This window comes from Jatropha curcas, chromosome 5 (genome assembly GCF_041381405.1).
Source record: "Jatropha curcas cultivar XTBG-Jc1 chromosome 5, XTBG_Jcur_1.0, whole genome shotgun sequence".
NCBI classification, from domain to species: domain Eukaryota; kingdom Viridiplantae; phylum Streptophyta; class Magnoliopsida; order Malpighiales; family Euphorbiaceae; genus Jatropha; species Jatropha curcas.
In genome coordinates this window covers 28,024,072-28,037,288 of record NC_143155.1, presented here as the reverse complement: position 1 = coordinate 28,037,288, position 13,217 = coordinate 28,024,072, and the positions used below count along the sequence as shown (strand labels likewise).

Sequence of the window (13,217 nt, the reverse complement as noted above, 5' to 3'; positions counted from 1 at the left end):
TTTTTTGCCTGTCTTACTGGTCGTCACTGGTTTCCATTTTTACTTTCATTTTTATTTGTATAAAACAAAATAAATTTCTTTACATTATGAAAATAAGTACATTACGTATTAATTAATTTCTGGTTTAATTAAAATTTTGTGAGCGTAGATTGATTCGCTTCAATTAATTATATATTAATTTTTAAATCCTTTAAAAAAAATATTAAATTATAAGGAAAGAAAATTAAGAATAACAGTTTATAATCTTGAGTATGTTATAGTGATACTGAAATAAGTAGAAAGACATACGCGCTTTCGTATCTAAACGAAATGGGAAATAAGTTGGTGAATTAAATACTATAGTTGACCTAATTAAAATGAATACCTAATAATTGTAACAATGAACAATTAATATTAATACCTGGCAAATATTATTCATACCAATAATTAAGTTGTGAGGATTTGAACAGTAGTAAAACTTATCATTTACTTGAAGAGGGTGAAATCCCCGGAGCTACGTTTCTCGTGGCTCTATTTAACGAAATCAATTATTTTGATAGTTATTAATTTTTTTTAATAGTTGTTAATTGTTATAATTATTATAATATTTTTAATAGGTATTTGCTAAATAATATTTTGCTTCTAATGAAAAAACTATTAAAAAACCATTGGCATATGTGAACCAAACTCACGTGGAGCATTTTAATTAAAAAAACTCATGATGTTCATATTTAATAATATTAATTATTCTAATATTATTAATTGTTCTAATAGCATTGAAGTAAATGTTATTAAATAATATTTTAATCCTTCGATTTTTTAATATTAATATAAATATTACGTGATTGAGACATGTAAATAACAAATATGGTATTTTAATTATAGATAAAGCACTAAATATTACATTACAAACTTTTAGGCGGAATAATATAAATTTAAAAGAAAATCATCACAAAACCATTCTCTGGCCAATTGGATTAATTGTGTGATAAACAGAACGTAATTAAAAGACTTCTTATATATATATGGTTTCAATGAACTGACGGTTCCGATCACGGTTTCCAGCGATATATGTATTAATTTTTTCTAAAAAAATAAAAATTCAATTCTAAGACGTCTTTATTTTAAAAAATTAATGTGAATTTAAAAAATATTAGTAAATTTATTTTAAATAACTTTTAGAATGATCATACTCATATAAGCAATAAAATTAATTAATTTTACAAAATAATTAAATATAAATTATCATTTTATTTTGTCTACTGTTATTAATTAAATAAATTATTAGAAAAATTTTAAAAATACTTCAAACAATGTCATTTTGAATTAAGTAAAATATTTAAAAGGAAAAAATGTTAAACTCCTATTTGTATTAAACAATATAATTATATACTAAATTTTATAAAATAGGCTAAGTGATTATAATTTTAAAAGTAAAAATAAAAAATATTTGATTCGAACCGGACTAAAACCGTTGATTCCGAGCCAATTCAGGTTCAAAATTTAATATTCACATGAATCTTAATTGACCTTTGAACCACCGATTTCAGTTTAAAACTTTATACTGAATATTTTGATCCGATTCTGTTTTATCTACAAAACGATTGGATTCCGATTAATTTCAAAGTTCAAATATGTATAAAGTTTCAATTTAGACGGCTGCGACCAAAAAGAATACTACTGAACGGGCGGCTACGCCAATTGGCCTGCGCGTGCGTGTACTCTACGCTTTTGTGGCCGTACGGTCTACACTACAGCATCCAAACATCAAGTATTCTTGTGTCAAAAGCACGAGATTGTACTGACTCTGTCAATTCTCAAAGCTTGGGTTCAATTCGTAGCTCTCGTGTTCAAGTCAATTCAAAGACAAACAAAAAGAAAATGATAATTTTTTTAATTCATGGTAGATTTTTAAGAGTCTGAAATAATACCGTCGACTATATAACAAAAATGAAAAGAAAATAAAAAAGGATAATATATAATTTAATTAAAATATTAATTCATAATTATAATCCTTTTTCTTCTTGATAAAAAGAATAAACAAGTAGAGGTTTACACTATACTATATTTGGATTAAGATTAAAAATTTCTTATATTTAAAAAAAGGTATACGTTTTTTTAGCTTTATATATATATATATATATATAAATTTTTCTGAACATCCTGTTATGTACATAAGCAGTTGAGCATATACTACAACACAAGCAAGTTCAAACAATTTATAAACCTACATTAATGTAAACCAATAATATAGAAAAAAAAAAAGCACTTCCTCCATGCGGACAGCGATATGCTAAATACACGTTAAACGTGTAATGAATTATGAATTGTCTGCTGTTGAATGGCATTTTTCCGCCGCAAAATAACAAACTACATTATTCTCTACAGTTTTTTAACAGAAACTAATTAACTCAAAAATTGAGTATGTTTATGGTCCGGTCTGACTGAATCAGCATATTTCAATTTGATTATTTGATTAATTAAAATTAAAATAATTAAAAATTATTTCATTAACAAGTAACAAGAGTTGCTATAAGCAATATTATTATTAAAATTGATTTTTAATATTAAGTAATTAAACCACGATTATTTCATTCTTCATTAACCAAGTAGTTGAAATATATGTTTAGCAATTCAAAAAAAAAAAAATTATATATTACTAAATAAAGGAAACTGAGAACAAATTTATTTCTGTTGATTGATTTTTTTTTTTAAGCATAAAACCTAGTACTTATTTGTAATAATTATGACTTAAAAAATATAACCATTTTAAGTAAATATCATCAAATATTAAAAGTTCATTTTATATTACTTTTTTTTTTTATTTTGCAGAAATTTTAATTAATTGATCATTTCGAGATATTTATCAAAGTTCAAAAATTAGTATTTATGCTCCTCGTATCTATATCTATAATTCAACATATTTAATTTCTATATTTGTATAATTATATCTATATTTACAACTGTAATGCTAAAATGAAAAGAAAACGCAAAATTGACTCTTTATTTACTTAATATTTTAATTTTTTTTGGGAATTTTTCAATTGAGAACAGATCGATGTTTTTGGGGCTTAATCCCTGCAGTGATTGTCGCATGTTATTTTAATTTTGTATCCCATCATGACATCATTTTATGTGTTTCTGATTTTGTTCACCTTTATTAAATTAAAAAAGTTAGCTGGCTAGTTCAAAGTCTAGAGGATAAATCCACTCTATATATCTGATCTGGTTTCTTCTTTCCATACATAAGCAAGCATGTCTATATGTCATCGATGACGATAAACCAAGGGAATTGAATTTTTTTTTAAATTAATAATATATTGAAAACATTCAAAACATGGGACCAACTCATACGTTTACTGAGAATGAATAAAACACCTCCGGTTACTGGAACTGAATTAAACCATTCTGAGTTGAGCCGACAGAATCAATTGAAAACGGAAGATGATTAAAAATACAGTTTGTCTTTATTATTTGCTTATACTTAATGCCCAATTAATGCTAATTAATGAGTTTATTTAATAAGTTTATTCTGTCATTATCGCAAAATTGAGTATTTTCGCTCATGATTTTTTTTTTTTTTTTGAAACAGGAAGAAGAACTTATATTATTGTCGCTCGTGATTTGATTATTTATATAGGCCGCCTATCCATTTTGATTTTTGAATATCAAACTTGACAGTTAATTAATATACTAGACTATGATCGTAGTTGGAGTTTGTAGGATCCACACATATTATACGTATATAATAATTTAATTAATATATAGACATGTATTTATTGTGCATATAAAAAATCTTTTATTAAATTAACATGTTTAACGATTGGAATTGGGTGGAGAAAAAAAAATATAACCATTAAATCAAACTTATAATATAAGAAAATAATAAATATGATTAATTATTATAGTCAATTATAAATTTTATATCTATTAAATAAGAAAAAAATTTCCTTTGTTTATCTCAAAAATTTAGTTTCCATGTTATTATCTTATTTATTACTTTGAAATAATACTAGTGACACTATTATTTGTCCATTTTTCATTTAAGCTCAACATAAAAAATCATATTTAAATCCTAAACAAAGCATATGATGTGATTTTTGAAATTATTTTTTTTAGCCACTTATAAAATGAATTAATAGGTAAATATCATTTCAAGAATTGCAACACGTGGACCCGTCTTCTACATAATATCGCATGCTTAATGGCTGCCTTCGATTTTCATGTTAGCCGAAGAATGATTTCCTCCAATAAGACTCTATTATTATTCTTATTATCCAATACTTGTGGCTTTCAATTAGCCATCTTTCTATTTATATTAATTAACATGTGTCTTTCATTTAATTCACGATATGCAATCATATAATAGTACACTGTGTTACCATATTTCGCTGTTTAACGAAGAAAAGGTTAAGAGACTTGCTGCTCGTGAGAGGCGATTAATACTTTCTGTTGAATCATCACGAATGAGACGAGACTTATTTACTATTTATTTTAAACATCATGTCAGAAATTAGGAGCCGATGAAAAGATGGGATCAAACATGTGGGGAAGTGGGGAACTATAGCGAGAAACTTTTCGAGAAATGCCAATAGGAAGGAGATTATTAATCAGTGATTAGACTGCCATTGCTATGTATGTGAGGAGTCTCTCGCGATACCATCTAAAGAGAGATAGCATAACCCACAAGACCACGTGCATGCACATATTCTTTGTACCCCATTAATTCTTTCTTCTCCACATTAATTGGTTGGCATGCAAATCAAATCATATTATATATATATATATATATATATATATATATATATATATATATATATATATATATATAGAATCATTAAACCACCTTAACATTTAAATTTATATAACATTATAAAAGGATATTTATCTTTTCAGATCAAAAGTAATGAATAATGTATGATAATTCTCTTCTCAAAATGTTTGATTTTTTTTTTCATATTTATGAACGAAGATATTTTTGGATCGGTAATAATATATATGTATTGAAGTTTATTATTTTTAGAACAATTTTAAGGATGTATTCTCCATGTCAATCTGGTGTATTCCGAAATACATTGTTGAATTATTTGATAGCACTTGAAATGCATTTTTGGTTGAACTCGAATGATTCATGCAACCAGCATTATACCCAAAACATGCCAGGCCAAAATGTGTATAATACTGAAGTGACTAAACCTTGTTCCTTATTAAGTACTAAGTAGTTGGTAACTACCGAGATATTTGGACAATGCTGAGCGTGCCAATGTAGGGATATGAGTGCAATTACAGTACCGATGGATCGAAGAAACTGGCAGCATACATAGTATCGAATTCAGGCTTTGAAGATGCTAAGGCAAGTCGGCCCATAACTCTCTGCTTAGTTCCTTTCATTGTTGAACTGGCAACTTCTGCTCAGCAAGATCAAGAGGTACATGCGATGGACAAGGTCTCAATTCTATTGATACGCCATTACACGGAGGGAGAGAGATTTGCAATATGGCCAACAAGGCTCCACCATTTTTTTTTTTTGTTTGTGCTTTTAAAGAGTATAATTTTGGAGTATATTTTCGTAAATTAATGCTCGTCATCTTTTCAAATAATTGGGAAAAATAAGTTCGTGCATATGTTCTATATATAATCATATTGGGCCGTCCCTAATACATATAAATTGATTGCAACATGACAAACTCTATCGAAAATTTGAGTATTTTCAAGTTTACATTATAAATTATAAATTATGAATTTTGCATAAAAATAATTATTCGAAGATATTTCTTATACGAAAATTGTAGCACGTCAAGAATATTTTGATCTCAGAATTAAACCGAAGTGCTTTAAAACTCGTCATATTCAATAATTTATAACACATGCAAAGGTGATATTGGATTGATATGTATATAGGAGAAACTATACAGTGAAGCAGTTATACCAAGCTTTGTACTAGAACTGCTGCTGGTGCGCTTATGTGGACCACTGAGATGAGGGTCAAATATATAATAATTTACCTCTAATTTTACAAATTTTAATCTGGTCACACTCTGAATTTGAGAGTCAAAGCTATATATTGTAAGTGTGAAAAAGTATACAATGTTGGTAATAATTGCGAGTTTAAATACATGATAGTTATTATATTTGTAACTATTTATAGGTGTTTGATTGATTTGATTTAAATTAAGTTACAGTATTAAATAAAATGATTTTAGAAATTAAAGTGTTTATATGATTAATTTTTTAAATTAAAATATTTAATGAATCAAAACATAAATTGAAAACTCCGCAAAATTAAACTAATAAAAATTAACAGTAAATTTATGTAATCAGCCTAAAGAGAAATGCAGAACTTATCGATTATGCCTTTAAAGGAGGTAACCCTATGATGAGTTTGATGTTAGACAATGGAATCAAAAGATCAAAGTACTAAAATCATACTAAATTAAAGGCTTAGTTTTAGGTCACTCATCGAAGTCACGCTCTTCGTAGAGACCATCATTATGCTCCTTTTGGTTCTAAGTTGGCCCAAAATGCATAATTATGTTGTCGGCTATCATTTATACATATAATAAAACTCTGATTTAACTTCAAGAGTCATGCACACACTTTGTTCATTCAAATCTTGAGTGTTGGGTATGGATGCGAAATAGTTTCCTAAGTGATGGGATTTTTAGGAATGAAATAAAAATCTATACTGTAAAGATTTATCAGCACTTTGGCCAGGTCTGGTCACTGAGACCCCTTTTGTGAGAAGGCACTCCTTCTCCCGATGTTACAGGACTATTTTGCTGAATTCTTTAGAGAGAATTGTTTCGCGCTCCTAAGTATTCTCTACCTACCCACCTGTGTCATTCTAATTATCATTTAAGAGAAACTATCACGGTTTTCTTATTATTTTATTCTTTTTTTTTTCAATGAAAAGACCAATATTTTTGTTTGTGCCGATTTATTGAATTGAATGATATATAAGGGTTGGCCTCATACACCTGGTCGAAATGTTATTCCGAAAATAGGTTTATTATAAAGCGAAGCCAGCCTATTTCATTTCAAGCCCATCCAATAGGCCATTTAATTTGTTGGCCCAATTTCAATGAGTTAGAATTGATGTTTAGATTTGGGCCTAGTTTTTAAGAGACCCAAAAGATTCTCACTAAGAAATGAAAGAGTGAGCGAGGAACTTTCTGGACGTGTATTTCAGAAGCTAAGGTGAGCGGTTGTTGTCGACATGTTTTTCACGTTAAAAGCAGAGCCATCAGCCTTGACGTTGTAATTTTTTTTTTTTTTTTTAAAAAAAAAGGGAATTTAATTTAAATAATTAAAATATTGTCCATCATCACCATTCACCATTCATCCAGTCCGTGTGTTTTCAGCTTTCCCACGAGTCAAAGGACTAATTGGATTGTATGATCAATGTATTAAAAAGTAGTATTTTTTTTTTTTTTTTTCCTGATTGATGATTTTATGTCAACAAAAAGGTTAACCAATCAAGTGTACTGCATTCATTCTTTACTCATAAAAATTACCTCTTTTGAAATTACCAGAATGACTGCAATCATTCTTCCCTAAGCATCTGCTTATATTATCTTTCTAAAAAATCATTGCTCTTCGTAATCGCCCCCTGTATTATAAAAAACCGCGCCAAATTTTGATTGGGCTAATTATTAATTATTATCTTTCAGTTAAAGACTGTAATTTAGGTTCAGATTAAGTAAAAAGTTTATAATGAATGGATGAATTTTAATTTTTTTTATTATTAAAATGGTTTTGTCAGATCATCTACCTATTAAAGTTATTTTTAAAATAGAGAAATTACGCATTATTCTAGTTCTAGTAAGGAACGGAGAAATTACTAGTTGAAACTGCGGTTGGTGTAAAAAAAAATAAAAAGAAAGATGAAGGGGTCGCACCGGTAGTGAGATTCGGTTCGATTGGCTATTGAAAATAATTTTAACCTCAAGTCGTCACTGTCATAAAAAAAAGACATCCAACATAAGAATTTCTCGTCCATCCTACCGCGCATTATTTGGGACCCACCACTTTTGCTTTTGTCGGCTCCTGTCGGCTGTTCTTTTCATTTTTGAATTGCTGCCGTTCAATTCCATTTTCATCTTTCTACCTTTTTTTTAACTCGATAGTGTAATTCAATGGTAATTATTTTCAGGGAAAAATTATTTATTTCCAATTCACAATAATTAGAATATTTAACCAAGTGTATGAAAAAAGGACTAAATATTATAAGTATTAGATAATTTAAAATTTAATATAATGCATTTTCTTTTTATTTTGCCACTTAATTTTCTAAAAAAATTATAAATCTTTTAATTTAACTGAATCCAAATAAAAATTATGCTTATTATGTGATAAAAATTGCTCTTGAGTCTAAATAAGATAATTTTAAAAAATTTACCATTAATTTCTTTTATTAAGGCGGTTTAAGATTTTTACTTTAAAATTTTATTGTTTCTGGGCACTGAATATTAATTTGTCATGTCATTATTATAATGGTGCTATCAGATCAGTATATCTTTGTCATATATAGCTTTCACATAATTTCTCTTTTAGTGATTTTTTCTTGTTTGTTATTATTATGCTTTTCAAGTAAAAGAAAAATGCCTTTTTCAGTATTAAAAAGGAATATATGGTTCTAATATATTTGTATTGAGACTAAAAACTTAAATTTCAACAAAGAACAATAAAAATACTGGAGTATCTGTTATACATATGTATACCTTTTTATCTGTGAGTAATAAAACAAGAAAAATACTAAAAGTTTTGATTTTTAATTAATTAATGGTATTTAAGTTGAAAGTTAAGCATTTGAAAAGAACGATGAAATTCCGTCTGCAAGGATGTGCTGTGAAGGAATAAGATGATGGTGATGATCAGGTCAGGTAAACTGATGATCGATATAAAATTCCTTTACACAGTAAATGAAAACATATAACTAATTATTGTGGAAGCAAAGGCATAGGAAGTTGCCTCCGAAAGCATGAAAAAGATGAGCATATATATAATCGTGTGGAAAGAGGATCTTTTGACAAATTGCAGAGAGTTGAAAGTAATGAAATCTTATCTTTTGTTTGATAAACCAAACCAAACAAACAGAAAACCACAACCTTTGTTCATGAGTGGTCCTGAGGAAAACACTAAAAACAGGTGACAGGAGAAGAACAAGAATCAAGACTTGTCCATTATAAGGTCAAAAAGTAGAAAACCCACCACAGTACACTCACTCATAATTCCACCCACAGCCAATAAAATACATATATAGGAAAAAAGATTAGTAAATTTAATCCACTATGGAGTATATTAAAATCAGACAAAAGTTCCCACATTAAATGTGCCAACTTAAATTTGGTTATAGTGCTATACTAGTATATTGTGTGTTTAGTCAAAACAGACACCTTCTTTTTTTGTTTTTAATTCTTTTTTTCTCTTCTATCTTCATCAGAAAGTGAGCCAGCACATAAAGCCACCGCACAACAATCTAAAACATTCTTTCTTGCACTAAGAGCAGCTGCAGACAAAGGAGGTGAATTCTTCTTCTCGCATATCTCTCTCTCTCTCTCTCTCTCTCTCTCTTGCTTTCTTGCTTTCTTTTTTTCTTTTCTCTCTCTGAAGTCATCAGTTTCTTTTCTTTCCTTTTCTTCTGAATTTATGGATGCTGCTTCTTGGCCGCAGGTGGGTTTTCTTTTTTCTTTTGGCCAGTTTATTTTTCTATTATTTGTTAATTTTCTTGGTTAGGGCTTTAGGGTTAACTTATGTAAGAGATCGAAAGTTGTGGCTTTTTTTTTTCGACTTATACCTTCTCTTGTTCAGATGTTCATGTGGAAAGAAAGTGTAAATTAATTTTTGAAAGGATAAAGTTTTAAACTTTTAATTCTTTTTTCCTTTTGGTTCATGAAACATTAAAGCACCTGCACCTTTTTTTCTTTCTTGGCCTTTTTTGCTTTGTGTATGAACTCATAAAGGAATATATAGGAAAAAGGTATAATTTGTTACTATCATTTGTTCTTTTATTAGGCCCTTTTTATTTCCTTTTTCTCGTTCTTCAGCAAACAGAAAAAACCTGGTTTGTTTTGTTTGATGATTTGATCTGTTGTTTGTTCTTATTTGTTTGTTTACTTGAACATTCCATATAACAGCAGTCCTGTTATGGATTTCAATTAATTTGTGACTCTAGGGTTTTCAGGAAATTAAAGGAATAAAGGCCATGGAAGAAATATCATCATCACCAAATACATGCACAAGGCCAGTGTTGGAGAGAAAAGCAAGACCGCAAGAACAATTAAACTGTCCAAGATGTAATTCAACAAACACTAAGTTTTGTTATTACAACAACTATAGTCTGACTCAACCAAGATACTTTTGCAAGACTTGTAGAAGGTACTGGACAGAAGGAGGATCTCTTAGAAATGTTCCTGTTGGAGGAGGTTCTAGAAAGAACAAAAGATCCACGTCTTCAGCTGCAGCATCATCATCAGCTTCATCGTCTAAGCTTCCTGATCTAAACCCACCAAGTATGTCACAGTTTGCTAATAAGAATAATGAAGGTCAAGATCTAAATCTTGCGTTCCCTGCTATACAAGAAAGTCATCATCAAGGTATTTCTCATTTTCTTGAAATACCCAAAACCGAAAACATCATCAGCAACAACAACCAACATAATTCTTCTCCTTCTTCTTCATATACTTCAGCTCTGGAACTGCTAAGAACTGGAATTGCTTCAAGAGGCTTGAATTCTTTTCTTCCAACACCGATGGCAGATTCAAACGCTCTATATTCTTCATCTGGGTTTCCTGTGCAAGAATTCAAACCAACACTTAGTTTTTCAGTTGAAGGGCTAGGAAGTAGTAGATTTGGAGTTAATCAAGAAAATGCAGGAGGAAGAATTTTGTTTCCTTTTGGAGAGCTGAAACAGATTTCAAGCACAACAGAAGTTGATCATCAAAATAAAGGGCAAGAGAATTCTTCTTCTTCCAATAATGGATATTGGAACGGAATGTTTGGTGGAGGTGGTGGATCATGGTAAAGACAGACAAGCAGACCAAGAAACTACTTTATCTTGTTTCTTTTTACACTTTTTTTTTTTTGGGGGGGGGGGGGGGTCACTTGTTGAAAGTTGTTCATGACTAACAGATAGGATTCTTCTTTTTCTCTCTTTAATTATTACTGTTTTGAGCAGTGTAAAAAAATTATTGAAGCTCATTTGGTTTGGCTGCAGAAGGGTTTCTATTTTTTTTTTTTTTTCCCTTTCTTTATTACATATATAATGGTGTGAAAAGATAGAAGAAGACGTGAATATAAGTTTGGGTTTTAGGACTGTATTCATAAATTCTTCTATCTCAAATTAGGGCACCTTATTTGCAGTGTTGATGGTGTTTCAAGTTTCAAGAGTTGGCTCAATTTTATTATTTGTCTGTGTGCAGTATTCGAAACTTCATTAGGTTTGGAGATTATTTATAATATGGACGTTGAATCAACTATAATAATGTGTTATTCCTCTAGTTAATTATTTTTATCTTAATAAATTTTCACCTATCATGGAGATTTTGTGGGTTTGTTGATGTTGTAATTCTTCTTCTTCCTCCTCTCTTTTATTTTTTATTTTTCATTTTTTCGCCTTGAACTGCAGCTTCAAAATATATTAAAAATTGCATTAATGTGGAAGCACCTTATACATATCCTGCAAAATAGCATCACAAAAAAGAAGTTTTATGGAAATTCTTATTGAACGTTGCACGTATAATCCATCTAAACAATAATATTTCTTGACATTTTCATTAATTATTTTTCATTTTAAATAAAAGATGATATTAAAATTTCTTTTTAAATAAGATTGCAATTTATTGTTAATGATAATATAAATTCATCACAACATTCTCAAATATAATTGAAATATTATGTTTGGAGATGATTAAGCAAAAGAATTATCCTTTTATATTAGAAAATAGTACGTTTTCGAATTGAACTGATAAGAAAAACATTTATAACTTGATTCTTTCATGTACTTATTACATTCGGTACACACAAAAGAGTTTATATCCGTCAAATGTCAATACAGGATTAGACTTTATTAATATATAGAAGATCATTACTCATAATAAAGTTTCTATCTATAAGGAATCAACAATTGGTATTGAACGATTACACGAAAATTAAAAACTAATCAACAAAGAGGAAATTCTCCGTCAAAGCAGTGAAAATACGATAAAATCCCGCTAAAGAAATACATTCAAAATCCACCAACAAAAATAAATATGAGAGACTTATATTCAAAATTTATCAATCGATTTCAATATGAGATTCACAAATGTTTTCTGAATGGAACAAATCTGAAAATTATTGAAGAAAGTCGCGAAAAAACTAAAAAAAAAAAATCTGAAAAGAAAATATTAATTTGAATGCACTCAATAGACCAAGTAAATATAGGGGCTATAAAGAAGGAAGAAAGCAACTTGAGCTTGACATGCCCCACCTTCCAAAAAGTTACGATTCAAGCCTTTTTTTTTTTTTTTTTTTTTGGTTCTATTTCAATGAGATACTTAACTAGTAAGAACCCAAATAAATCTCTGCAATTAAATTTGAATTAAACAAATTAAACGACCAAAGCAAATTGTAATTGGAAAACCAGTTTACCTGCTCCAACTAAAAGCTTACCTAATTATAAATTTTTAGCCATCCACTCAATTTAGAGAACAATCCCTATCGTCATTTCATTTTCATGAATTATCATTATCATTACCGCGTGTTATTTAAGCTCTCTCTCTCTTTTCAAAACTATATACTAATATTTAATGACTAAGAAATTAAAATCTGACAAGTCCACCCTCACTTTAGTCTTGAGAGGGACCCTCAAACATTCCCCTGGGCAAGCGTGCGAAGAAATAATCTTCTCCTCCACCTAATTAGATTCTATATAAATATAAGTGAAAATAGCAGTATATGATTAGAATCTAGACATGTTTCAACTTAAAAAATTAATTTTGTGAATTTTGTATACTCTGTGCTTTATTATAACACGATCCATTTTTATATTTTTCATTTTTCTTCTGTTAGTTTAAAGATTTTGTTGAACGTGAATTTGGGTGGAAAAGAAGCTTATTCAGCAACCCAACCCATGATGGGTGTCATTTTCTTCCCAATTTTAGGCCCTCTGCAATAGGTATGTAGAACATAAATCTGGGCTCCTCTCTATTAATTGAAGTGCCTAGTTACATTATGTTTGGTCCGCACAACACGGGGGC

At 29.1% G+C, this 13,217-nt stretch overlaps 1 protein-coding gene across 5 annotated transcripts; it reads left to right on the top strand.

The window, feature by feature from the left end:
* Positions 1 to 9,280: 9,280 nt before the first annotated feature.
* DAG2 (Dof-type zinc finger DNA-binding family protein) lies at positions 9,281 to 11,384 on the top strand. 5 transcript variants are annotated; one of them, XM_012227775.4, is made up of 3 exons: positions 9,281 to 9,651; positions 10,154 to 10,574; positions 10,668 to 11,384. In XM_012227775.4, exons 1-3 carry the CDS (start codon positions 9,628 to 9,630, stop codon positions 11,000 to 11,002), a joined length of 780 nt encoding a protein of 259 aa, XP_012083165.1. In that variant the 5' UTR covers positions 9,281 to 9,627; the 3' UTR covers positions 11,003 to 11,384. The 5 variants fall into 5 exon arrangements, with proteins under 5 accessions (XP_012083165.1, XP_012083159.1, XP_012083160.1 ...); XM_012227769.4 differs by having other exon boundaries at positions 9,287 to 9,651; positions 10,154 to 11,384; XM_012227770.4 differs by having other exon boundaries at positions 9,288 to 9,651; positions 10,163 to 11,384.
* Positions 11,385 to 13,217: the final 1,833 nt, after the last annotated feature.

Excerpts from the sequence above, each read along its gene's own strand:
- DAG2 (XM_012227769.4), top strand. The coding sequence starts at position 9,628 with ATGGATGCTGCTTCTTGGCCGCAG. Across the intron at positions 9,652-10,153 it reads ATGCTGCTTCTTGGCCGCAG|GGTTTTCAGGAAATTAAAGG; the intron begins GTGGGTTTTCTT and ends TTGTGACTCTAG.